The 26,693-nt window shown below is 42.1% G+C and overlaps 1 protein-coding gene across 1 annotated transcript; it reads right to left on the bottom strand.

Moving 5' to 3' along the window:
* Window positions 1-5: 5 nt before the first annotated feature.
* On the bottom strand, window positions 6-25,302 carry LOC112566991. Its single transcript, XM_025243423.1, has 30 exons — window positions 24,658-25,302; window positions 22,166-22,244; window positions 21,625-21,730; window positions 17,757-18,746; window positions 15,169-15,408; window positions 14,817-15,035; window positions 14,231-14,362; window positions 13,507-13,608; window positions 12,829-12,926; window positions 12,438-12,626; window positions 11,292-11,363; window positions 10,893-11,001; window positions 10,334-10,441; window positions 9,684-9,798; window positions 9,145-9,262; window positions 8,426-8,475; window positions 7,951-8,074; window positions 7,709-7,812; window positions 7,261-7,363; window positions 6,689-6,842; window positions 6,522-6,547; window positions 5,491-5,495; window positions 5,357-5,423; window positions 4,935-5,020; window positions 4,578-4,704; window positions 3,963-4,004; window positions 3,619-3,705; window positions 2,987-3,026; window positions 2,273-2,426; window positions 6-1,592 (listed from the first exon to the last, which is right to left on the bottom strand). The coding sequence occupies exons 3-29, from the start codon at window positions 21,698-21,700 to the stop codon at window positions 2,383-2,385; spliced, it is 3,627 nt and encodes a 1,208-aa protein (XP_025099208.1). The 5' UTR covers window positions 21,701-21,730; window positions 22,166-22,244; window positions 24,658-25,302; the 3' UTR covers window positions 6-1,592; window positions 2,273-2,382.
* Between the last annotated feature and the right edge of the window lie 1,391 nt (window positions 25,303-26,693).

The raw sequence follows: 26,693 nt of genomic DNA, 5'->3' as shown, positions 1-26,693 counted from the left end.
AAATATTAAAGATGAGAGTATTTATTTGCTTATAATCTTCCATAAACTCTAAATGCAGTAATAATTTGCTTCAGTAAGCTTTTTAGAACCGAGTTTTACAAAAAATTTAATGGGCAACAAAGGTCAAATGTAAGTTTTACATATCATAATCGTATATAATCTATGACGTAATAGTAAAGTCATCATCACAGAACGTGCTTTCGTAAACAAATAGTCAAATCAATAAATAAACACATTGTAAATTGGTATCCATGGTAACAATGATCATTCTACAGTGGGATCGTTTGCTGACATTGATTTGCAGACGTAAAAGTAGATCTGGAAGTATCATCAGCCAATAACTGATAGATCAACGGTAGTGTATATTTAAGGATATTGTGTTTTATTGATGAATTCAAGTTTAAAGAGCTAAATATTAACTTTCTGATCTGTAACTTTCCTCCCTAACATAAAGTACTACTAACTTGGCGTTGTATAAATTTGCTTAGATCATAGACATGACAGTGAAACACTGCACAGTGCCAGTCCTTTCACAGATCATATAAACTATAAATGGTTCTTTCTACAAGTTCAAATGAAAGTGTAGATGGCAATGTACACATGATGTCTATTTTACCACCGCGTGCTGGCTCAAAACAAACTCGATGTCTTTAAAAAATACAGATGTTTCCAGTGTAGTTGCTCGTTAGATCACTAACAGAGCAAAACTTCAGTGTCACAAGCAAGCTGGGTCGTTCCTGGCTTGGAGATATGTATGGAAGACTTGCTGTACATGTATGTTGCAGCTAGAGATGTCTTGATTTTCACGAAGCAGTAAGACGCATTACCATTATCCGCTTCTCAAGACTGTTTTAGACAGTTTTAGTATTCCCACGCTCCACTAGACGGCCGCATGCCGAGTCATCGATACAAAACAGCGAGATAAACCTCTTAGACTCAAAAAAGGTTTATTCTCTGTGTGAAAACAGTTTGTCATGATGCTTTTTAGTGTTTCGACGTCTCACTGTCGCAAGTAATAACTCTTAAAGTAGTACTACAATGTTGAATGCTTATTATTTTGTCCAATAAAATAAGTAAGATAATAAGTCTTTATTCTCCTCTCGGCAGTAACACACAACAATGTCTCAGCATCTCAAATCTGTTTGGAAGCATTAGAGAGAAACTGAGACCTATAGAAATCTGTTCATGATCAACCATATAAAGGGTTCGTTAAAAGGTTAATGATCGTTCATTCCGCGAAACATTCTACATAAGCACACACACACAAACGCATTCTCACTCTCTCTTTGACCTCTCATGTTCCTGTCTCCAACTATGACTTGTTGTTCTTATCTCCATAACTGTCACTTTCTTCATCATTTCCTCTCGAGCCTGCTGTCTGCTCTTCTCTCGCTTGTATACTTCACGTTACGTGCTCTGTTTTGCCGGTGGCTGTAGTTGTTAATGTCGCTGTGACGACGAACACCGTCATAAGAAACTTTGCCGACCTTTCTTTTGTCTGTTGTCTCCCTGTAGTCTGCAGCACTGGCATCGTAGTCATTGGGTCTGACTGGACACTCGGAAGACTGGCCACTATATGGCACAGGATACGACTGAGGACAGAGGTTAGATTTTTAGTCCAGGCATCTTACAAACTGAGAGGCAAGGCCTGAAGATTGACTACTGATTGGATACGGATGCTATGAATGGACCAATGACACCACTATAACTGGAGTGTGACACCTATTCGCCGAGCCTTTGAGGGTTTTCTCGATACTCCGGTTTTTCCCCTTCCCTCTCTCCCCAGTGCGATATCACCTCTAGGTGGAAGCACTTTCTCGCCATTCAATTAACCAACTAGCCAACCAAACAACTATAACTGGAAGAATGATCGTGCTGTGAATGGAAGAATGAACGTGGTATGATTAAAGGATGAACGTACCATACTATAATTTGAAAAGAGTGCATTCTACAGTGTGATAATATTTTCTTGGCAATAACATAAATTCCATAAAACCTCTTATTCTTGCAGGTGTCCTGTCACCTAATACATTCTCTTGCAATATAGCACGGTCATTCTTCTTATGAAATCACATTCCTTCTCTCTGTTTAACACACACACACAACTGCAACACACATGTTTGTAAATAAGCCTGTTCGCATCTCAGATACAAACTCATCACCTGGAGAGGTTCTCGCCGTGAACATCTTTCCTCACTCAGTCATGCACGCAACCCACACGCATTCTTACATTTCAGACGTTAAATTGTGTTCACGAGGGCAAAGCGAGTACCTGGCCAGACCAGCTATCCCTGTACCGGAAGCCGCCTGGTGGAAATTCCAGCTTGATGTTCGTGTCGCTCGTAGTGTCAGACGACTCGCCCGGGACCGAGGAGCTGAGGTTCAGTGTAGACTTTTTGCTGTTGTCCGAATCTGACTCACGTGTTCTACAGAAGAGGAAATAAACCAACAATCCAACCAACAAGTCAACCTTTAAGTACCCGCCCACCAACTATTCCCACCCTATAAACAAATAAATTCGAGACGATTTGCTAGCCTGTCATGTTGCAGGGTCTAAACTTCTAAAAGCCTACGATAGTGCAACCTTGTTCAATTCACTGAGTTCAACTCACGATGAATACCACCCGACCCTCCATTTTCTACATGGAAGCATGTAAGCAACACTCTCTACAGCACATAAAAGAGGTGACACTATCGACATCCCAACCAGACACACCGGATCTCTCATTGGCTGTAGCCATGACAACAGTTCTGCACAGTTCTGTTTTCAGTGTTTTTGACCCTTCTTTGCGCAGAGTGATATCTGAGCGTGTATCTCGAGAATGGAAGTGGAGAGAGCGCTGCTATATCCTGTACTGAACTCGGCTCGGCTATTTGAAAATAATTTTGCACTCTTGTATACCGTTAGAAAACATTCTAAACTATAAATCGTACGCTTTTCTAAAAACCTACTGCCTATTTGAACATTCTTTGATATAGTACACACCTGAGCAGTTGTTTGATGCACGGAAGCCGAAGAGACTTTTCTGGAAGAAAGTGAGGGAAAAAAAATATATAAAAGTAAAAAATATGTGTACGCAGAGAGGGAAAGCGATTGTTTTCTATCCAGAGTTGATCATTTTATATATGAACCTTGATACACTGCACAAATGACACACACATCGCACACATACACACAGTACACGGACGTGTGTAGGTGGACTGCTGTCTGTCTGCCGAGACCAATGCAAAGTCTCTTGCGAAGTTCTCCGCTGTTATTCTTGGCGAGCCTAAACAATGAATGTGACTAAACAGGAAGCTTTGTACACACCTGCCTCGTTTTAATAGTTAACTGGAAAAAAATCGTCAGCCAGTAGTCCAGTAATACAAGTTCGTGCATAGTGTGTGAACTCATTTTGGTTTTTCAAATATGCATTCTGCATGCAACCCAATGAGCAGAAAACAAAAGCAAAACCGCCTTCTACCTATTAGACCCATTTTATTACCAGACCTGTGCACGCTGGAAGCAGCTTCTAGCTACAATTACTCCATCTCATAGGCCACTGTGTGTTTGTTGCGTGCGTCGGTGTATGTCTGTCTTTTTTTTACTTAAGAAACAAACTAAAATGAACCACTCACAACTGCTCGGTGGGGTTTCGCTTCGTCGGAGTACACGTTCTTGGACACCTCGTGACGCTGACGAAGCCTCTGGACTCCCTCGCGCACCTAGGGAACAATAATAGCACGAAAAGATGAAAGTCAATAACACAGTGACGACGACGACAAGAAAAAAAAACTAAAAGGGCAGATGCAGAGAAAGAAAAAGAAAAAAGAGAGCAGTACATCAAAAGTCACAGAAAGAGAGGGAAAAGGATATCGAGAGAGAGAGACAGAGAGATAGAAAAGAACATCTAGAGAGAGGGAGAAAGGAGATCAAGAGAGAGAGAGAGAAACAGATATCAAGAGATATCAACCATACTTACGGACGAATTCAGAAAGCAGTAAAAGACAAAAATAAAGACTCCCTGCAACAGACAGAAAAGTTCATTATGTCAATGCAGCACCGAACAACTATAGTCACTTTGTAATGCTTATTGTGATAATTAGTCTTTAGAAGCACTTAGTGATAATTATTCTCAAGACGTATACTTTTTGAATCCGAATTTAACGGAAAGAGCGAGAGCTGCTCGGACGTTTTCCCATGAAACAAACTGTTTATATAAATGTCTCACGGTAGACGAACATTAGGTGTCATGTTTAGGAAGAGACTTGAAGATACGATTGTGTACGCAATCTGTCTCAGAACAAAACCATAATAATATAAGGAACACATCTCGAGCAAAAGGTTATGTGCGGGGAATAACACCGCCAGGAATTATGGGATGCTGAAATAAGTCATCAGCCATATGCGATCGAGAAGCAAGAGGTGGTGTGATGGGGACTCTGTGATCGTAATCTGTCTTTTTAATCCAGTGGGAAGCAATGGTCCTCATTTAATATCCCTTTAGGAAAGTAGAAAAGTGATTAAAAGATGGAATGGAAGTTATTGGGAGGAGTGGGTTGTTGGGGCGGGGCGATGTGGACGGCCAGTAGCACACCTGCAGGCAGTTGCAGACAGCAAAGATATACTCAAAGACCACTGTCCTCTCGTTGACAGCCAAGGTGCCGAAGACCCATGTCAGCCCCATGCTCGGCAGCAGCACACAAATGTTCCGCACTCCGGCCCTGAAATAACCGGGACAAACAGAACGCTGCAGCCCTGAAGGATGGGTACTCAGTTCTCAAAGGTCTGTAGGGTCATCATCATCAAGGCGACATTTGATTTATTATTATTTATAAATATTACTATTTCTCTACATATCAAGTATGTTTTTGCATCTGCCTGACTGTCGAATATACAAATAAAGCGGTCAGCATTCATGAAGCAAAAAGAAGAAAGAAATCTTTTGTCATACTTAAGTTTTTCTTGCTTAGTCTTGGTAGTCATGACAGCCGTCGAATATACGGCTCGTAGTACAATCACCAGAACCACGGAGTTTGTCTGTTACAAAAAAATACACAAGTTGCAAATAAACTATTAGAGAAATGTAGCGTCCTGTGCAAAAGCAAACATACTACTCTCACCGGTCAACTATATTACTATCACCAGTTAAACATACACCTTCATAAACGTACTGTATTAAGGGTTAAACGTACTGCAGACACACGAGCACACCACCCTCAACAACTAATATCTACCCAAATCACAAACTTACTCCACTCTCAACCTACTGCAGTCCTCAGTGAATGTACCGCAATCATCCCGTTAAACTTACCAAAACTCGATCAAATTACCCAAACTCACCAGCTGAGCTTACCAAAGCAGAGCTACACTTACCAAGATCACCAGTAGGGCAGGTCCAACGAACGCAAAAAGGAGGCCGCTCTCCAGCGACAACCAGCATCTGGAGAAAGACAATATTTAGTTTATACAATATACAGGCTCTGGAGGATGTTATCTTTAGCTGCTACTTGTTCTGGAGGATAGCGCTACATTACATTGCTGTATGTTCATGCGCCGACATACTTTTCTCTCTCCCTCTCGCTCTCTCTCACTCAACACCACACACACCACACACACACCCACACACACACACACACACACAACACACACACACACACACACACACACACACACACACACACACACACCACACACACACACACACACACACACACACACACAATCACACACACACACACCACACACACACACACACACACACACACACACACACACAACACACACACACACACACACACACAACACACACACACACACACACACACACACCACACACACACACCACAAACACACAACACACACACACACACACCACACACACACACACACACACACACCACACACACACACACACACACACACACACACACACACACACACACACACACACACACACACACACACACAACACACACACACACACACACACACACACACACACACACACACACACACAACACACACACACACCACACCACACACACACACACACACACACACACACACACACACACACACACACACACACACACACACACACACCCACACACACACACACACACACACACACACACACACAACACACACACACACACACACACACACACACACACACACACACACACACACACACACACACACACACACACCACACACACACACACACACACACACACACACACACACACACACACACACACACACAACACACACACACACACACACACACACACACACACACACACACACACACACACACACACACACACCACACACACACACACACACACACACACACACACACACACACAACACACAACACACAACACACACACACACACACACACACACACACACACACACACACACACACACACACACACACACACACACGCACACACCACAACACACACAGATCACACCACACCACACACACAGATAACGCAATAAACTGGCTTACACTGCCGGTTCATGTGACAGCAATGACGATGGCCAGAGGGAATCCTGTCAGAAAAAAGAACAAACGAGTGAGTGCGTGAAATAAATACAAAGACAAAAACACACGAAAACTATCATATGTTTGCATACAGATGAGCAGGTATAGATGTAAACATACAGAGTATACACACACACAAGGCGACATACCCCAGGCGAGGAGGATAAGGTAGCAGAGCTTTGAGCGGGTGGCGGAGAAGACGTATGTAACGGTGACCGCGATCTCCACGCCAAGGGCCAGCATCTGGAAGAAGGCCACGAGCAGCAGGAAGTGCAGCACCAACGCCACCGCCTTGCACGCCACCTGGTCAGGGACAGGGGAAGGGACATTACTCGAGGATAAAAGATTTGCTTTCAGCATTTATGGAAAAGATAATCAACCATCAAAAAGTCAACAACACAGATGCCAGGATATGCTAGGTTGTGAGGGCTTTAGCTAATGGGAGAGCAGGGACCATATGTTAATTAGGCGTGTCTGTGTACAAGCGTGACGTCACGTATCTCGAGAAATCGAAGGGGCTCATAAAGTAAACGTCTCAGCATTTTAAGATAAACCTGGAGAGAACAAAATATTGGTTCTTCGCCCTCGATGGCGATGGATAACAATTTGTTAGGTTTTATTTTATTTATTCTTTTTTTTTAATTTCCTGAAAGCCCAAGTACTATATTCGTCTTGGAAAAAAAGAACAATTTCGCGGACGCAAAATGGACCAGCTACTCACAACGTCTGACGTCCTTTCGATGCCAGCCAGGAAGATGATGTAGAAGACAATCAGCACAGCACACAACTGCATCAACAAGTGCGCGCGCGTGGACTTGAGGTACCTGAAGCAACCAAACAGCTGACACGTGATCGACACGTCACAAAGGTCTCTTGCCAAAGCCATCTTGCTATATTGTAATTCCCCTTAATACAATTACGACAAGAGAATCAGACTGCTCAAATAGTTTGAAAAAATACTATTTGCTTTTAAAATGTTTAGATTGAACTCGACTCGGTTTTGTACAATCAACACTTTCTGAGCTTCACACGCTCGTCCTGTGCGGATGAAAAAATGTATTTTACATGAATGGATTGCACCACAGCCCATGATGTTTAGAGCTGACAGTGCAGGGTGGAGGGGAGACAAGGGAAGTAACTAACACCCCAGCGGCCCCGCAATCGCTCACCTCCAGAGTCTTAGGTAGACGATGAGTGTGACGAGACAGCCGAGGACAGAGAGCCCGCAGCCGATGTAGGTGATGATACTGAGGGCGATGTCGTCATGGGAACTCTGCACGAGGGACAAATAGCAGTTTATCTTCTCACATCAACATTTCTTGTCACGCTAGTTTCTGTCAGTATATCCTGTCACATCAGCTGTCACATCTCAGTTCTCGTCAGTATAACTAGGCTGAGTAAGTTGACTCACCGAGCGGTAAGGACTCATTAGGACAGCGAAGTTGGTCAGGTGGTGACAGCGGCACACCGTGTCTGTCGAGTTGCTCGCCTTTTCGTCAAGCTCACAGCCAGCGTTTGACCACGCGCCCTCGTTGCTGCACGAGACAAAGACACGTCTATCAACAAGCGTCAAACTGACGATTGACTCGGGGCTGGACAGGGGTGGTAGTTTAGATAGAAGGGGCGACGAGAGAGAGAGAGAGGGAGGCGGGAACCAAACAAAGACAACTTATCAACAAGGCCTTTAATCTTGCTTTACTACAGAGCGACCACAAAAACATCAGTTTCTCCAAATCTTAGTGGTTTCAAAACAAGCTCAAAGCGAAAAACTTCTAAGGTGTATCTGAGGACAATGAAAAAGCAAATCAAGATAGCATTTAATGATATTTCAGAAGCCAGTGAAAAGGTATGCACTCTACTAATTGCAGGCCAGCTTGGATGCTTACTTCTCTGCATCGAAGTCCCAGAAACTGCACACTGGGCTCGAGCGGTTAACCTGTGGAGAAACAGTGACATCGTTGTAACGGGCATGACTCGCTTCGGTCTCTTTTTTAAAAGAGTTAGTTTATCTCAACTAAAGAGAAGGGACATGTTCACCCAGATTTGGGGTAATAGTATCGAGTACTGAGCTTTGATAATCGTCAGAGAAAATTTGCACCTCGCTAGGTCTTTAAATTGCCCTTTTATCTAGAATTTTGTCTCCATTTGTTTATTGCTCTCTCTTTATTTTGTTTCGTTTTTTTCCCTTACCTTATTTTTCTTGTTTGTTGTCTGACTGAAATATCTCTAACAGCATGCTTATACATGTTTTCTTAGTTAAGATATTTTTTACCTTAGCCTTGTGATCCTCTAACTTCCTTTATGAAGTCTGTATATGCAGGCAGTTGCAACCTTTTAACCGTCTAATATTCATTTTTTTAAAATTATATTTGTAACGATGATCTGTACCAGTTAGTTTTCCTTTTCTTCGACTGTCCATGTCGTTCTTCTAAATAATAGTGATGATGATGGTGGTGGTGACTGATTGATTATTGATGGATGGTTGATGATGGATGGATGATACATGCGATTGATGATTGGTGGATGAGGGATGATTGATGATGGATGGAGAAGGGTTGTTGGTGGGATGGGTGATGGTGATGATGATGATGATGATGATGCCTACATCGGTGTTTTTAAAGTGCAGAATGAGTGGCCGAAGCAGGTTAACGGAAGGATGGTCGATTCCAAACGACAAAGAAAGAACCTCAGAGTTGATCGTCCATGAGCTGTTTATGCTTTGCCTGTACATAGAAACAAACGACAAGACAAGAAACATTAAATGCGTTAAGTTGTGAGCAAGTAAGCGATTGTCAGTGGAAAAAGAAGAGAGAAAGAGAGCTTGGTAGTGTTTGTCCACTAGAAAAGTCTATGATCAGAGACGGTGATGTAAATATTCATGCACCCCCTCTGCAATTTTGCAACGGTTTGCAGACTGTACTGTAAAACAAATAACAACTTGTGATATGCTTTCAGTGTGAAAGGTTCTTGAAGTGCATTGCCGCCTTAGTTTTAGTTTATTTACATCTCATCAAAACAGAAAATAACACTGGAAAATTACGATGATTCACGCCCATGCAATAGGACAAGCTGAGTACAACTCATGATGGTCTTATCAACGCGGGCATGTGAGGATTACAAAGATGCGAAAAGCTGTCTACAAACCCTAACCAGGCCTCAGCCGAGTTGTTAGGCAGAAGAGATGCGATAGTTTTATAACAAGCTGCAACGTAGAGCACTTCCTTCGTTACTGAGGAATTCTCTTCAGGACCAATGTTCTCTGGAACAGAAAATGCCAAGCTTAAGGAGGGTATAAGGGGAGAACTTAGACATATGAACAAGATAAATTACTATATTAGGTAAAGAGTTAAGAAAACGAGACAGAACCCTTCATCATAAAATTCCTAACCCAAACCTAAGACTCCGGGTCCGATGGCGGGGTGTGGTTGCGGCCCTATTCTCCACTGGGGGCGAATAGGAACAAGAAGAAAAAACCTAAGACTTGTTGCACTTTTTGAGGTAATAAGTTAAAGCTCTGTATGTCTGTGTGTGTGAGAGAGAGAGAGAACAGAAAAGTTTACAATCCAAAGATATACAAAATAAATAAATTTAAGATCCATACAGAATCGAACACGCGACGTTCACACTTAAAATTGTTTCCATATGTCATTAGGTTATAGCAGCTTCAACAAAATCTAGTCACAAGCTACTTAAGAATCTTGATTTCAGGTTAGAAAATGACAACTTAATATGGGTAAACAAAAGAAAATATTGTCACGGTCCCCATCGCAGGTCAGTGGGTTATAGCTTCTTACCTGCGATATTTTCTAAGCTGTCTGCGTGCAGGAACATCCAGCTTGTCCGCGCGGGGCTGTATTCGGGAAACACCAGGTCCCGGAAGGACACGCGGGATACTAAGATGTCTGAAAAGAAAGAGAACGTCACCTTTCAAGAACGTGGGGATATGTTTTGAGAGAATTTTGCTGACTGGACCGATATGTTTGCATTGCCTCAAAGGACAAAAAAAATTCTCTCTCTTTCATACAACAGGCATAGGTGGCCGAGAATTGTGTGCCCAAGTGAACAAATATTGAAAATTCAGTCTAAAATGAAATGAGAACGAGATAAAAGGCATGCTTGAATTCCACAGCAAAAAAACCCATGCTTGAACACCCTCGGTATAGCTTCAACCCCCACCACAGAGCTGCCGCAGAACTGGTAGAAAAAGCAATAATTCAGCATCCTCAGTTAATCGTCCACACCAAACTGCTTCAGCAGCGAACAAGCAATACTGAACATCCTCGGTATAGCTTCACCCACACCAGAGCTGCTGCAGCAGTTCAGTTCCATGTACCACACACGTGACGTTCTTACCGACGTTGTTCTTTCGAATGGGCAAGCTGGAGTTGCTGGTGAGGTGCCGGCCAGCCGACCGTCCAATTCTCCTCACGGTCCGCAAGAGCCGCGTTGGCTTTCTGTTGTCCTTGACAAACAAACAGAGAAACACAGGCATTGAGATTCTTGCCTGAATCTTAAATTAGAACTGATACAGCATATAAAGTCTTTGTTTGTGAGGATACATTTGCGTATATATTTTGTTAGCCTGAGGTGACCTGTATCTGTATCTCCTGCTGCTGGTGTATGTGTATATATATATATGAGACTTATTTATTGTAGTAAACATGCACATTATGCAAGTATTTATCTATATATTGCTAGCATATAAGCACTAATTGCCCTTGTGGACTAATAAAGTTGTATTGTGTCGTTTACCCGCTGCGTGACGCGGTTCCACTCCTGTCCTGTCCTTTTATCCAGCAACGCGTCCAGCACCGACGAAAAGACCTGAAGGCAATGACGATGACAATCCTTTATTAACGACGTTGATGGAATAAGCAAATAAAATGGATTTATTTTTAATCTAGTCCTCCAAAGAGGAAATATATTTATGAGAACTATGACAAACAATGAAGACAACAGCCTCTAGGGATCATCTTGCTAAATGTAGCTCTGAGCGAACGTTTGCAAGATCAGCGTGTGTCAGTCTGAATCCGTGTGTGCGTGTGTGTATGAGTGTTCGCAAGCTCGTCCGTTGGGATGACAAAGAAGGACAAAGCAGTTTGTGTGGTTCAGCAGCCCCGCGATAAACAGTTTGTATTTTGAAAAAATAGCCGCAGGCAACTTAATGCGCAGGTAAGTGTGTAAATACTTCATCTTGCGCATGCGTCAAGACTAGCCAATGGTAGTCTTTATAAGTGACGTAGTCGAATTTTGGGGATTGTTGGTGGGTGGGGCAAGGGTGGGTTGTAACCTGTAACCTCTTTGCCTCAAAGGTACTCCCTTAGGTATTTCCTGTACTTACTACACTTAGTTAACCTGCGCTTATTGAGAGGGGAGCAGCAAGATGGCCGGGACCAGAAGAGAAATGACTCAAATGTGTTTTTGTGCTGTTCTGTCACGGCGTACAGCCTGTCTGTCCAGAGCTAAGCGGAAATCTTGTAGAGTTTATTTCAGTTAGCGAGTGACAACAGATCAAGATTAATCGTCTTGTTTATCCGCGAAGGATGCGCCATTTTCCCCCACACCCTAATCACGTGACATTTCTCTGTAATGTTACAAGAGACTTGTACACTCCTTTCATAGACTTCCATCCACTTACATCCAGAAGCTAAACATCGTCTGTCTCAACAGAATCATACTGCGACTGTTCAGAGAAAATGTTTGTCTATCTCTCAGTCAACATAAATGTATGTAGTAGTGATGCTGTTAATAATGACAATACTGCAGGTACACTGAGTTTAAAATAAGTGATCACATCTGTCAACAATATGCTTTGAATACTATAAAACATAAAAGTAAAATGTCTAAAATAATTTAATGATTGTAAGCCTAAGGCTAGCTAACAATAGGTCCACCAACTTCTGCATCGTTTTGCGTGACTTCAGCGTCCTCGATGGCTGAAACCTTCTCCAGGATGTCCACGGTCTTGTCCAGGTTGCCCGCCCCGTCCAGCTGCTCGCACTCTGAGCCGTTGCAGGCAATCGTCAGGAGTCCTTCAAGCACGGTTCCTACGGTAACATTTGCCGTCCCATCAACAATGTCCTGTACCTGTGGACAGACAAACCAGTACTGAACCTGTTGGCAGACAAGTCAGGCCATTGTCCTCTCTAGACTGGGAGATTTAACTTTACTAGATTTTTTTAAAAGTTGGGTTCCATTTAAACCACAGTCCATCTGAGAATTTCACTATTTTTTTCCTTGCCAACACCATCTTTTCGCTCTTGTGTTAACAAGACAAATGACTACCTACCTGAGAGTCGATATTTTGAAGCGAGTCGAGCACACAGTCCAGCAGGTTGGCAGGCTCAGCCCACTGGCCATCAGACCCACACTTCCGTGTGGCGAGACCTGTCGGAAATGAGGCATTGGTGTTAAGGCTGACAGTTACTTCTCTTAAGAGATGCATTACCTTTATACCGAGTTACCTGGATGTAACAGTTACAGCTGAAAGTTACTGATGGAAGCGAGGTATTACCGTTACGGCTGACAGTTATGGTTGTGTCTTAGACAGGTCAGAAATAAGACATCACAGAAGTTATTCATTAGCTCCATGGTGAAAGCGCGAAAAAAATTATTTTCCAATGATTGGATTTAACTCGCTGGAAGATATGGATTTTCTTCATCTGAGAGAAAAAAAGAAACTGCTCTGTTCGCTAGACCTCAAACATCGCTGTTTTAAGGGTTTTTAAGAAGACCATATGTCTCGCGATGTGAAAAATGTAGACTCGCTGATTGGGCAAGACCTCATTAGCATATGCTTGATGCTGTCCTATTGGCTGAGACCTTCAGAAGTGATATTTAGAAATTAAAATAATCCACGAGTTCTTTCTTAAAAAAAGACAAACAAAAAACTAGAAAACATTTACACATTGGACACGATTGGGTGCAATTCAGAGAAATATGAGGGTGGGGGCAGCATGTCACCTACCTGTGTGATCTCTGGGACAGTAGGCAATAGCTTGTCGTCCAGCAGGTATCAAGGGCCAAACGATACCGTACTTGTCGATCTCCTCTGGACAAGTTATCATACCTATAAACAAATAATTAAATAAATATACAATGAGCTCACTTCACATTTACGGTAAATGCGCTTTTGAAATTGAATAATTCTGATTATTCTTATTGTTACTATTACATTATGATTCACGTACATAACTGCGGAGCCAGGCGGGGCATAGAAACTGCTTTATAATCTTCAAAACAAGATGCTTGTCCTTGAGGTCCCCATGTTGCCACAGGGTAAATACTTACCTGCCCTTTATAACTACAACCCTTGAAGGATCTCAATGTTAGAAGCCGCGATCACTTCATCAATGAATGACAGATAATTTTTTACCTTTTCATTAATCACCCCGCCTTCAGCAAGGTAGTAGAGAAAATGCTCTAATAAACTACTCACGAAAAATGTTAAAAAATTAAATTTAGAAAATGATAAGAAGAAGAAATAATATGAAACATGCGGTCGCCCTGGACTTTTTTTTTTCTTGCACCTTCGCCACAAAAACAAAATTTTACGACTAAACTGTTTGTTAAATCATGGCAAGTCGGTGCAGAAAGTACTACAATACATCCATCACACAAAGGTACAAAGAATTACAGGGAACACAGGGGCCGGTATTAGATGGTTGACCTTACGCCCTCTGCCCCTTCACCTGTTGTAATGACGTAGTAATAGGCCGTGGTGTGGGACTTGCCCACAGAACAGGTGCAGTTGCCAGACATCTCCTGCGGGAAAAATTCGATAGTTCCATTGCTCTCTTTTACTCCACGGTGCCGAGAAAAACCTGAAAGAATGCACAAACAAGACAAACATGCCAACAAACTAATAAAACTGAATTTAACTCTTTGTTGTATGGGCGGGAAAAAATTTTATTTTGAGATTTCTCCCTAAAGCAAATTAAATATTTTGAACACGTTTGGAAAAAAATGTTCCGGCAACAAATCTTCATCTTCTTGACGTTTGTAAACTACAAAAAGTTCAAGTTATTAAAGCTGTCATTTTTTTTTAGCTCTCGACTTAAAGGAAGGTAAATAATTTGTAAAAAAAAATGTTCATATTTTTTATACTTCTCAGTTACTGGTTGTGCCTCCTCATCAACAACAACAACCAACAACAGCAACCAACAACAACAAACAACAACAATAAACAAGAACAAACAGCAAACAACAACCAACAACAGCAACCATCAACAACAACCACCACCAACAAACAACAACATCTGTATTCCCGTGACCTACCTCTGGTGGGCGTTATTCCGTTCACCTGCCACTTGAAGTCACTGGACTGCAGCACATCGTCAGGGTTGGTGACTTTGCACCAGAAGACGACCTTGTGATGGCGGGATCGCAAGCTCAGGACCGGGGGGTAGATGGCCAGTTTGGCGATGTCATACACGACGAGGTTGAAAGCCTGATATGCATTTTTGAATCCTCTAAACGCAAAACAAGCGTACGGTCCTGGACAACAGAGGTATACATGAAGTGTTACTACAACTTGGAACTTACAAACCACAGGTGCATCCATAATTCTGGGTTCTCTTAACTTCTATTCAGCAAGTTCAGTATAAAGAAAGTATAAATGTCACCTTACCTGTGTCGGACATGCATGCATGGGTGATGCGGAGCTGTGTGTACAGCATCTCCTGGTCGCCATACTTTTTCACAGTGATGCGGAATCGACTGTGAGACCTTGAGTGGATCGGCATGCCATGGCGTATCCAAGTGATCCGGATTCCATCTACCGATTCAGAGGTAAAGTTGCACTCCATGATGAGGTCCTGGTCTCCGACGGTTGCTGACTCCACTTTCCGGAACGAGACGATAGAAATGTCTGAAAAGGAACATCGAACGCACCCTGAACAAAGACTTGTGAATACTTTAAATATTAGGATTATCTGGTATTCCGGCATTTTGCTCACTTGTTCTGTAAGGATGTTCAGAAAGTCTATTTACTCCCCTATATCTTGTTAGTAGGTATTAAACAAGGTGCAAGTACTTATTGGTAACTATTGGCGGTTTGAAGTAATCATGTAATACCTGTGTTTCACGACTTGGTCATGAATAAAATCCAGAAACTTTCACACTTTGCTCTCAAAATGTCCCTCCTCACGTAAAGCTTCTACCTTTTACTATGAGTATGCTAGGACGAACAGGGATTTATTGATATGTTAATTCTGTCTACTTGTGTTGCTGTGTTTCTGTGGTTATTTTGTACTATTATAAACAAACATTACATAGTAAGCTTGTTTGTCATCCTTGACAGCGGATATCCAAGCAGGTATATGTTTGGAAGCTGCTACAGGAGTCAGCAAGATATTAAAGAACATGTTACAGCAGTCAACAAGATGTCAAAATAGCCTGTATGTTAGTAAGCTGCTACAGGAGTCAACAAGATATTAAAGAACATGTTACAGCAGTCAACAAGATGTCACAATAGCCTGTATGTTAGTAAGCTGTTACAGGAGTCAACAAGATGTCACAATAGCCTGTATGCTAGTAAGCTGCTACAGGAACCAACAAGGTGTTGACGCAGTCTATATGTTAATAAACTGCTATAAGAGGCAACAACATGTGGAAGTAGTCTATAAGTCAGTAAACTGTTACAGGAGACAACAAGATGTCAAAATAACCTGTTTGTTTGCAAGCTATTACAGAAGTCAATAAGATGGTAGCGGTATGTGAAGTAAACAATTTCATATTTCAACACGATGTCGATGTCGTTGTAAGCTTGTCGTACAACCTGTCACGGCTCAGCCGACATTTATTTATTAATATAAACAGGTGCTGAAACATCGATTCGACCGTCTGAAATATTTCATTCAATTTGTTCCTGTTATTTAACCTACTCGCCGAGAAAAAAGACCGTGCAAGAAAAGAAGTCATCTGCACAGTCCTTTTATTTGCGAAAATTGGAGTAGTCTTTGACCATCGTTTATTCGACTGAATAGAACCGCAAGATAGTTAAATAGAGAACGGTTGATAAAACTTACTACATAACACCCGTAGATGTACTAACTAGGTAACTGGCTGACTAGCTAGCTTACAGCTACGACACATGGGCCAGTCACATCACGTGACTTAGCTGCTTTCTCTAGAGAAGACTTGTCCCCCTAAACCACTTTAGGTTGGTCTGTACCTCGCAGGTTATGAGGCTGAAAGGTTGAAAGGGTGGCTGGGTGACTGGATGAGTGGGTGAGCGACAAGACAGTTCTCGGCAAATGTCGGCGAATTGTTACGACTTCAGGGTCACGTGTCACTATAATATATCTTTCTGAGAGGAAGCTGACATTACAGAGATAAATATCAAGTCTCTTTCCGTTCCTCAAGATGTGGCCAGATTTGGATGTTGTTTTTTATAAGGTGCCCCTGTAGATGAGTGTGCATTGTTGAGTGTGAGTGATGAGGTAGACCAAAGTGATTATTAATGTGAGAGAGAGAGAAGGAGTGAGTGAGTGTGAGTGTTTCTCGCGCAAGTGCTTGAGGGAATACATTTATGAGCGCACTCAGCCATTTTCTTCTTTTTGTTTTTCTCGTTTGCTAACACTTCTGTTTTTTTAATTAGCTTCTGAAGTAAGAAGATAATTTTGTTGGTTTTGTTTGTAGGCAGGATTATTTGTTTACTGATCTGTTGCTTTGTATTTGTTGACTTGATCGCTTGTTTGTTGCTGTTTCTTTGATGGCTTGATTACTTGTTTGTCTTTTGTTTTCTGTCAAGATTACTCGGCTGCCTGCTTTTTTGTTACTTTTGTCTGTTGTTTTGATTAGTTCCTAGTTTGTTGTTTGTTGTTTTGGTTTTGTTTGTTGGCTTCATTACTTTGTTATTTTTTGTTTTCTGTCATGATTATTTTACCTGTTGGTCGTCTTATTATTTTCTTAAAACTTAGTTGCAAATTTGGTCTTTTTTTTGTAGTCTTGATTACTTTTTATAGGTTGTTTTGGTTTTTGATAGTTTGATTACTTGCTTCTTGGCTTGGTTACTTGTATATTGGTTTGATTACTTGTTTGTTAGCGTAATTACTTGTTTTTTGTTTTCTTCTTTTGTTTCATTTATTTCTTTTTTTCATTTCCCTTTTGTTAGTAACTATGTAAGTGGTAAATTCTGTAATGGCTTATCTCCCTGTTAAAAATAACGGAAAAATAAAATTTTACTTGATCAGGCCCCTGAGTTGATGGACTCACTCATTTTCTGTATTTCCTCCCAGCTGTTCCAGTCTTCATGTGAGTCTGGCGTCGTCATCCGTGCTGTGGTGGTTGTGGCGTTCGCTTCGGATGATAAATCCTCCTCCTCATCATCATCATCATCTTTATCCTCCTTTGACTGGTCGTCTATGTCGTCGTCTGGTTTGTCGAAATCGTCGTCATCCTTGGGGGAGACAGAAGGTCTGGTGGACGTCCCCACTGTCTGACTTTCTTCCGTCACCTCCTCGCTGTCCTCTGAACTGTCCGTCGAACTATCCGTTGAACTATCCGTTGAACTCGTCGAACTCGTCGAACTATGCACAGCAGTTGATGTCAGGGAGACCGCAGGAGGCTGGGTAGTGGCAGGGTCTGACGCAGTAACGAGAGTTGTCGACGTACTTTCGGTCCCAACGACCACAAGAGGTTGGGTCGAGGCAGGCTGTGATGTATTAAGGGGGGTTGATGATGTAGCTACAGTGTCGGTGAGGGCAGGAGGGTGCGTCGAGGCTGAACCTGAGGAATTAAGCAGAGTTGATGAAGTTGGGTCTGACGTTTTAACGGTTGTTTCCTCGGGAGGATCGTCTAGTGACGGGGTATCGATGATGTGAGATGTCGGCGTAACCATTTGAGAGCCTGGCGTTTTTGGCGATGACGTGGCTGGCGTTGCCAGGGACGACGTGGTTGGCGTTACCAGGGACGACGTGGTTGGCGTTGCCAGGGACGACGTGGTTGGCGTTGCCAGGGACGACGTGGTTGGCAGAGCAGACGACGATGGCCACCTGGTGCTGTCCACGTCGCTAGAGTTGGTGTCTTGCGACGAGTCCCCACCCAGTTCGAAACTGGTGTCGTTGCTGCTGCTATTATTGTCATCGTCGAGCGCTGTTGTTGATGACTTGGTGGTGGTGGTGATGGTAGTGGTGGCGGTAGTAGTGGTGGTGGTGGTGGCGGCGGTAGTTGGGGTAGTCGCTTCGGTGGGGCCAGCAGAGGTGACTGGAATAAAGTAAATCGCCATATTCAAACCGTGTGGTGGAACAGCTCGTGCAGGAATAGATAAGTAAAAATAAGAGACTCTCTCTCCCTCCCCAATCCCATTCTTATTCCCCAACACTAACAAGCTCTACATAATTTTTTTTTCTTACACGTCACAAACACAAACAACTAACATCGGATGTTTTCCAAACTACTCACACAAATAGATGTACACTTCTGACGTCATAAAATATATTAACATTGCTTTTTATGAATACCTGGCACAACGGAAACTATTTTGCTATGTCACCAGTACAAACTGTAACGCTTTTCTACGTCAAAGGGGTACTTAACATCGATATTCCCCTCCGCTGCTAGCGCCACTAATATTGTTGTTTTATGGGCAAGGGAATCTAGGGGTCATGGGGAACAATCCTGCATAGCTGCTTCCCACTCTCACTGTACTACCCCACCATAAAAAACGCTCATATTTTGCTCAGATCAGGTGGCCACAGCTGACAGCCAGGCAATACCTAATGGCACTTGATGTAGCACCAACCAGGAATGGAACACCGCGTCCAAGCGTGACGCCAGCAGAGGTCAAGGGTGATTGACGAGCTGTCTAATTTATTGTCTCTTCAAAACATGCACAAGGATGCGTCTATGACAGCACGTGTTTGCATTGCTCTTGTTGTGTTTGTTCTACGTGAGTAAAAAGTGTGATCAAGAGTAGGAGACGAAGAAAAGAATATGGTGACGAGGAAGGAACAGACGATGATAAAGATGATGGGCGTGATGACGACGAGGAGGAGAGAAATGAGAAAAGAGAAGGTAGGGAGAATGTGGAGGGGGGAAAGGAAGGAAGATAGATGATGGAGGAGGAGATGAGAGAGGGGGGCAACAGAGAATTATAGAGGATGGAGAAGAATGATAGAGGACGATAGGGAAGGATGAAGGACTATAGAGGAAGACGGAGAAGGATGGAGGGGGATTACAGAGGAAGATGGAAAAAGAATGAAAGAGAAAAGAGGATAGAGGAGAGTATATGGATTGACGGAGGGGATGACAGAAGAATGATAGAGGATGAATGGAAGAGGAAAGGAGGAGACAGGTAGGAAGGCGGAGGAAGGACAAGAGAGTGAAAAAAGACGAATTAATGATGAGAAGAAAGAGCAGATACTGATACTGAAGAGTATGACGAGGAATGAGGTGGTTGGTAGTGAGATGAAGGAAGGAGGAAATGATTACCCGTAAAGGAGGAGGAGGAGGAGGAGGAGGATGGGAGGAAGAAAGGAGAGTTGTGGTGAGGGGAGCCATCGATAATCATTGCAGGCTTCTCACAGTAGTCTGTCGGAGTTAAGGTGAAGTCTCGTCCTACTACTACGTGTCTCACGTGTCCTGACAACGCAGAATGTTGACGAACTGGTTCTGTACATAAACATATTTTACATGAAGGGTTTCTGAGGCGACAGTTCGCAATAAAAACTGAAGTGACAATCCGCTGTAAATCTCATCGGCCCGTTTCAATTTCAAACCACGTGACGTGTGAACATCGTGTTCATCTTGTTTGCTTTTAATCTCGCCAGCGTTCGTTGGTACTGGTGGAGTAGAACTAAACCAGTTCAGCAACAAACAAACAAGCAAACAAACAAGCAAACAAACATGAAACAGCCTTAGCGACACTACGACATCCAGATGGCTAAAGAAAGAAAAGGAACAACGATGAAGTCTGAGACTTGGGGTGGGTGGGGTGGGCTGGGGTGATGAAAAACCGTACTAAGCTTTCATCCGTTGGTCAAGTCTGACAAAAGAGAAAACTCGATGACTCTACCTTTCACTTTGTACGCTTCTCTCTTAACGACACAACGCGACACCTTTTGTATTGTCGTGTATGCTAGTCTCCTTTGACATCTTGCACAGCGTCTGGAGTAGCGTTACACAGTATGACGACAAATTGACGTCTTGAATAGCGTTACACAGTATGACGACAAATTGACGTCTTGAGTAGCGTTACACAGTATGACGACAAATTGACGTCTTGAGTAGCGTTACTGTATGACGACAAATTGACGTCTTGAGTAGCGTTACACTGTATGACGACAAATTAACGTCTTGAGCAGCGTTACACTGTATGACGACAAATTAACTTCTTGAATAGCGTTACAAAGTATGATTGTTGTGAAAAACTTCTCCATAACATTTGTGTAGAACAGTTCTATAACATTTGTGTAGAACTGTTCTACAATGTATATGCAAAACTCCTCTGAACTTTGCTCAAAGCTGCTTTTTAAGATTTGTGTCGTTAAGGCTGACCTGAGTCAATCACGAAAGCAGTCTCATTGGCATACGACTAGGAAATCACGCAGTCTTCACATAAATACGTCACACGGAGGAGTTGTCCTTAACGGAACAGAGGAATTAGTTGTGAACTCTGCTTAGTTGAACACAATTGAAATTTTGCCCTGGAGGATCTCGCCAGGCACTGACAACAGCGGCGCAAACATCAAGAAGTTCTTATTTCAGTGACGAATCGTTTGCAAAACGCTGCCTTTTACCTTTGCTACAATAAAATTATTCATACATTGCATACACACTTGTATATAAATATATATGTGTGCGTCCGTGCGCTCGTGTGCGAATTTAGGTACTGATGATTGTTAATAATCATGAAAGATAATGATGGTGATGGGGATAAATAAAAGTACTGTGTAAATAGAGAATGACAGAGCCGATAAGCATGACGTGGATTGGTGTGTATATCGTCAGGTGTCCGTACGACCAATCAAGGAAAAAAGATTGATGATTAAAAGAAGAATACGACGACGATAGTGCTGTTACTAATGATGATGAAGAATAATTGCAGAATAGCTCTTATGCAACAACGGAATAAACAAGTTACCTTCATTAGCTGGCCGAAGCTGAACGACAGCAGCGAAGAGGGAAACGACGAAAAAAAGCTTATAACACGCGATCATTTTCAGCGTACTGTGCGACCCGGATACTGTCTGCAAGAAAAAAGACAAATTTAGCACTCAAGAAAATTACCTCGCCTCAGCAGGGGGTAGGGAGTGCCCACATACTTCAATCAAGCGAAAATAGAGTGTTTGAACATTTTAATTAACCTCAATGCTGATTCTAAACTCCACTCTTATAACGGATTTAAATCTTGTGATGACCGTTAGATAAACGTCCTATTGAGACCCAACATCATCGGTATGGACACACAGTTACCATATCAAGAATTGCTTTTGGGATCTTAGCTGCCTGTGGAACAAATGTTAAGAACTACAGAAAACGGTCTCTTTGAATGTTTAATACCAAGAATTAAACCATTCTAATGTACCTGGCTTATCGCTTTAATTAGGTGTTGTTGATTGAGCTGACTAACGGCTCTAAGTCAGTGTTGCTAAATGAAAGGAGACATTAAAAAAATAACTTACCTCCGTGTATAGCAGTCGTTCTCATCCAGTGTACTGAGGCATGATGCTCGGGTCAAGTGAAAGGAGGGAACAATGATACCTTTAAAAACAGGGAATGAAGGAGAGAGTAATGATTGCTTTAATAAACTGTGAATTGTCAACAAAAACGACTTAGGTAAATCGTTTAATCCAAATGAAATCTGGAACAGAAGTACCAGAAAAGGTAAGCACTAAACAGTAACTCTGATAGAAGTGTACTGAAAGGATTCGTGACGTCAGAACTACCCCACAACCCCAAACACGTGACACGTGGAGGAGAGGTCACCTCCTGACTGTACAGTGGACTGAGTCTGTTGGCATCTGAGCTAACAGGTCCTGACCGAGTTTGATCCAGTAGTGCTGTAGAGGAGGAAGTGGGTGGTTGGATGGATGGATGGGTCGGGCTGTTTGAACTTTGCGCTAAAAGATCATATACATCTCCCTCGCCAGTGACTTACAACAGCAAACGCAAACATCACTGTCATGGAGTTCTTTTTTCACAACAGCTGATACACACGTACCTATACCTTGCTCCTCCCACTTTGTTTCAACTCCCCCTCCCCCGCTCCGACCCATATGTCATATTCGGAACAAATTTTGACCAAACATGCAATCAAGCTCCTGGTATCATAAACTATTCTAACGAAATGTAGACAGTAGACTTATCATGAAAACTAAATGTGTACCGAAGATCTTGTCTTTGGGGTCTACTCTGCAAAATCGGCCCCAGAAAAACCGACACAGCACAAAGGCTGAGAGGTCATCAGCCAAAGTCTTTTGTAATTCATCATCATGATCATGATCATCATCATCAGCAGCAGCAGTCGTCCCTTAGCCGCTCCTCCTATTTTTGACAAAAAGTATTATAATGAGAGATTGGGGTCCACTGTGAGGGTGATTCCTCGGATTTTCAGACCTTTCGCTGACCGTTGTTAACGTCCACTGTGAGGATCATTTACTTGTTCATCAGACCTTGCTGCCTGTCATTTTTAAGGTGTCTCTCCGCCATCATGAAATACATCTGTTTTGATATTGTTAACTTCCTCTTCTTTGTCATCTGGCTCTAATTTTTCAAGATCACAACAATGCTGCAGTTCCTTCTGTCTCTCAGTGACAATCAGGGGACGGTACAAGCAACACAAGTTCGTGGTATAAGGTTCGCTCTAATGTCTTTCTGCAAGATCGTCACACGGTTCTGATTTTGTTAACCAGCAAAAAGAATCACAATAAATGCGAAAACTATTTGTTCCAAGAAATAGAAGGCTGTGACGTCTTTGTTCTAAACTGGCATGATGAATCACAAACTGAAAATATCTCCCAGAAACGTTACTGCGATTAAACGCAGCTCTTATAAGTCAAGGAAGACGTTTCATCAGCAATCTAAAAATAGCAAAATGTGACGTGTGAAGGATTTGGTGGGAGGGCGAGGGAGGCAGAGGAGCCGTCGGAAGGGAAGAGGAATATCCTGGTACATTAAGCTGATTCTCGTCCCTTTCATTTTTCCTGCGCAGTTCACTGAGGAAAAGCGCTCTTTTATTTACAACTCGATAAGTCTCGGCGAGCCTAAACAATAAATGTGACTAAACCGGAAGCTTTGTACACACCTGCCTCGTTTTAGTAGTAAACTGGAAAAATCGTCTGCCAGCAGTCCAGTATACCAAGTTCGTGGTGTAACTGCGTATTTCGAGCCGTTAATACAAAAGACTGCTAAGGTCCTAAAGGTTTTAAGGATTTAAAAAAAAACAAAAGCAAGATTTAAAAACAAACTTCGCTTATGTAATTTTGGGAAGTATGGATGTACAAACAGGTCATGTAATTAGGTGTTCACAGGAGAATGAAGCAGAAACGAGTTTGGTAAATTAAGAAAAACAAATGGATTTTTAAACAAAATACTAATTGGTGTATCGTCCGTTAGATACCCCTATTCATCGATTTGATTCCAGTTTGAACTAATCATCTCTTTTATCAATAGAAATTTACTCTTCTTGAAAACAGAATTACTGAACTATTTTATACCACATCCTCTGACCAATTGCTGAAGCTTTTGTTTACATTAAACTAGCAATAAGTCGCAACAAGTTCCTTTTTTACTTTACATTTCCTGACAGTAAGCATGATTCATATTAAAATCAACAACAGTTTACAACTGACATCCTAGCCACACGATACTCAGCGGATGTAAAAAGGTCGTTTCGGGTTAATCCAGTTTTGTATTGCCACCTACCTGATCTCTCTCTCTGAGATACGAACAGCAACGACTTCACCGCCAGGTGCATCGTGAAAACACCTTTTAATTATCCCAACAAAATAAGTTCATGTGTACCTTCTATTTTCAAACGTTATACATTGAGTAATACTTTTAAATATACGTGTTTTCTATTCTCTGAATTACACAAAAAAGTTGTCATTCTACTCCCTTCTGTCCCCGCTCCCTACTGTAACACTTTACAGAAGAAGAGTAGACAGCGACTTACCTGCATGGCTGCTCTCATTTTCTGTTGTCCTCCGCAGGCCTGTCTCCCACGTGACAGATCATTCATCAAGGAGAGAAGGTTGTGCGCGACCTGTCACCTGCAACAAAGTTTCTCTATGCTGGACTCGCCCCAGATTGCGTCTATCTCTCTTCTTTCTCTTGTAGGAACAGCAGTAGTTTTGTTTACCTTTGTTGACCAGTTGCATACTAACTGGAGTCCGGGAGACAGGATGGTTGAGATGAGTGAAAGGTGGCTGGGAAAGTATCTGACTCATTCCGAACTGTAGGCAACAGGCTGAACGAAGTGTGGAAAGTTTCTGAGTCGAAAGATACGCCCTTACAATGTGTCTAGCCCCTGACATACTTTTTTCCTCTCTTCCAGCTTCGCTCAAGGCTTTTGAAAAAGGCTGAAAGAGGGGAGTATAGCTCAGATAAGTTTTCACCTGACAAAACATACTATCTTCATCCGCAGTCTATGACTACTTTGGGTTTGCCATGTTGGGCAAAATAATGATTGTTGGTGACAAAGAAAGATGAAAAAAAATAAATAAAAAAAATAAGAGGAATAAAAACTGTTCCGTTTTCTTCTTTGATTCGGGCGTTTTGTGTGAGAGAGAATGGTCGTTGCCGTATGTTACTATATGATATTGTTTTCCTCATTTGCACATTCTATTCGTTAGTCTGCTGTTTCATGAGATAATTTTTTCCTTTTTTTCTAGTAGACACGCCAACTTCCGTAAGTGATAATTCCTAAATTAAAGTGATTTATGTTATAGTTGTTTTACGCCCATTAACAATAATCCGATGTATATGTATCACAACCAAAGTAGGTTGTATAGACAACATAAAGTACAATAGAACGTAATGCAGTAGATGAAAGCATGAAGGTATACAGAGACTGTAAACAGTGTAGACATGTGGCAGTTACATAATGGTTCACATGACAAGACAATATTGCAAAAAGTTTAGGATAGTAATTCAGGGATAGTACTAAGTGAACAGATATGTTTTCAGAAAACGTTTGAATATAGTCTTGGAGTCCAAGTGGCGAATGTGATGTAGAAGAGCTCCACTGCTCAGTTCCAGAGGGAGGACGTCCGTTGTCTATATGTGACTGTCCTAATAGACTGACAGACAGCTGTAACTTGTTTATCATAATAGACAGACTGACAGACAGCTGTAACTTGTCTATCATAATAGACAGACTGACAGACAACCTATTAAGCAAGAGTCATGTCTGCAGTGACAATGAATCCCAGATTCCTGACGGAGGACGCAAAGGTGATGTTGGGTTCGCCCACCTTGAAGTGATTGGGTGGACAAACAAGTGAACATTTCTTTTTCTCGACCATAGGAGGGCTTCCGTTTTATCATCATTGACTTTAAGTTTGTTCGTTACCACCCAGTCCGTGACATCGCTAATACAGACTTCTATGATGCTAGTAGCGGAGTGAAACAGCCGGTGTGATGGACAGAAAGTTGCTTGTCATCAGCATATGATTGGTAAGAAACCTTTTGAGCAAGTATGAAGGTGAAAGTGGAATATGAGATGAGATTACGTCTACTAGTAACTAGTGAAGAAGGTTCTAGTCCATGACAATAAAAAAATTAAATTTACCTGTAACAATAAAGTCGCAAAAAGATATCCAAAAAAGAGAGAGAGAGAAAGACTCCTTTATTCTGCCTTGAATAGTTAGCATATCGCTTGATGGGACGATGGAGTGACTTCTGCATTATTTGTGACCCGTCAAGTGTTTTCATTAGCAATATTTTATACATATATATACATGTGTTCAAATGGACAAGCAAGTGTCTACAGTTTTACGTGTTAACAATGTAACTGAAGCTTTTCGCACTCGCCCGAAAGAACCGAGTTGACCTTTCGCTGATTTTATTGTATTATTTTTTCAAGTTCCACCCTGAGAACACTTGCCTGTCTCAAAATGCAAGCTATCTCTGTTGGCCGATCTTGGAATCGCGATCTCGGGTTGACTGGCTGGTGAATGAATGGTTGGGCGAACTGGTTGGCTGGTGAGT

Source organism: Pomacea canaliculata, linkage group LG6, assembly GCF_003073045.1.
Source record: "Pomacea canaliculata isolate SZHN2017 linkage group LG6, ASM307304v1, whole genome shotgun sequence".
In the NCBI taxonomy this organism is placed as follows: Eukaryota; Metazoa; Mollusca; class Gastropoda; order Architaenioglossa; family Ampullariidae; genus Pomacea; species Pomacea canaliculata.
Note: the sequence above shows the minus strand (reverse complement) of the source record. Positions and strands in the feature narration are given on the sequence as shown.

What these genes read in the sequence shown, in the direction of transcription:
- LOC112566991 (XM_025243423.1), bottom strand. Translation starts at nt 21,700, where the DNA reads ATGATCGCGTGTTATAAGCTTTTTTTCGTCGTTTCCCTCTTCGCTGCT. An exon ending in CGGAATAACGCCCACCAGAG is followed by an intron (nt 14,363 to 14,816) that starts GTAGGTCACGGG and finishes GCATTCTTTCAG; the next exon opens with GTTTTTCTCGGCACCGTGGA. An exon ending in TTACTACGTCATTACAACAG is followed by an intron (nt 13,609 to 14,230) that starts GTGAAGGGGCAG and finishes ATTTGTTTATAG; the next exon opens with GTATGATAACTTGTCCAGAG.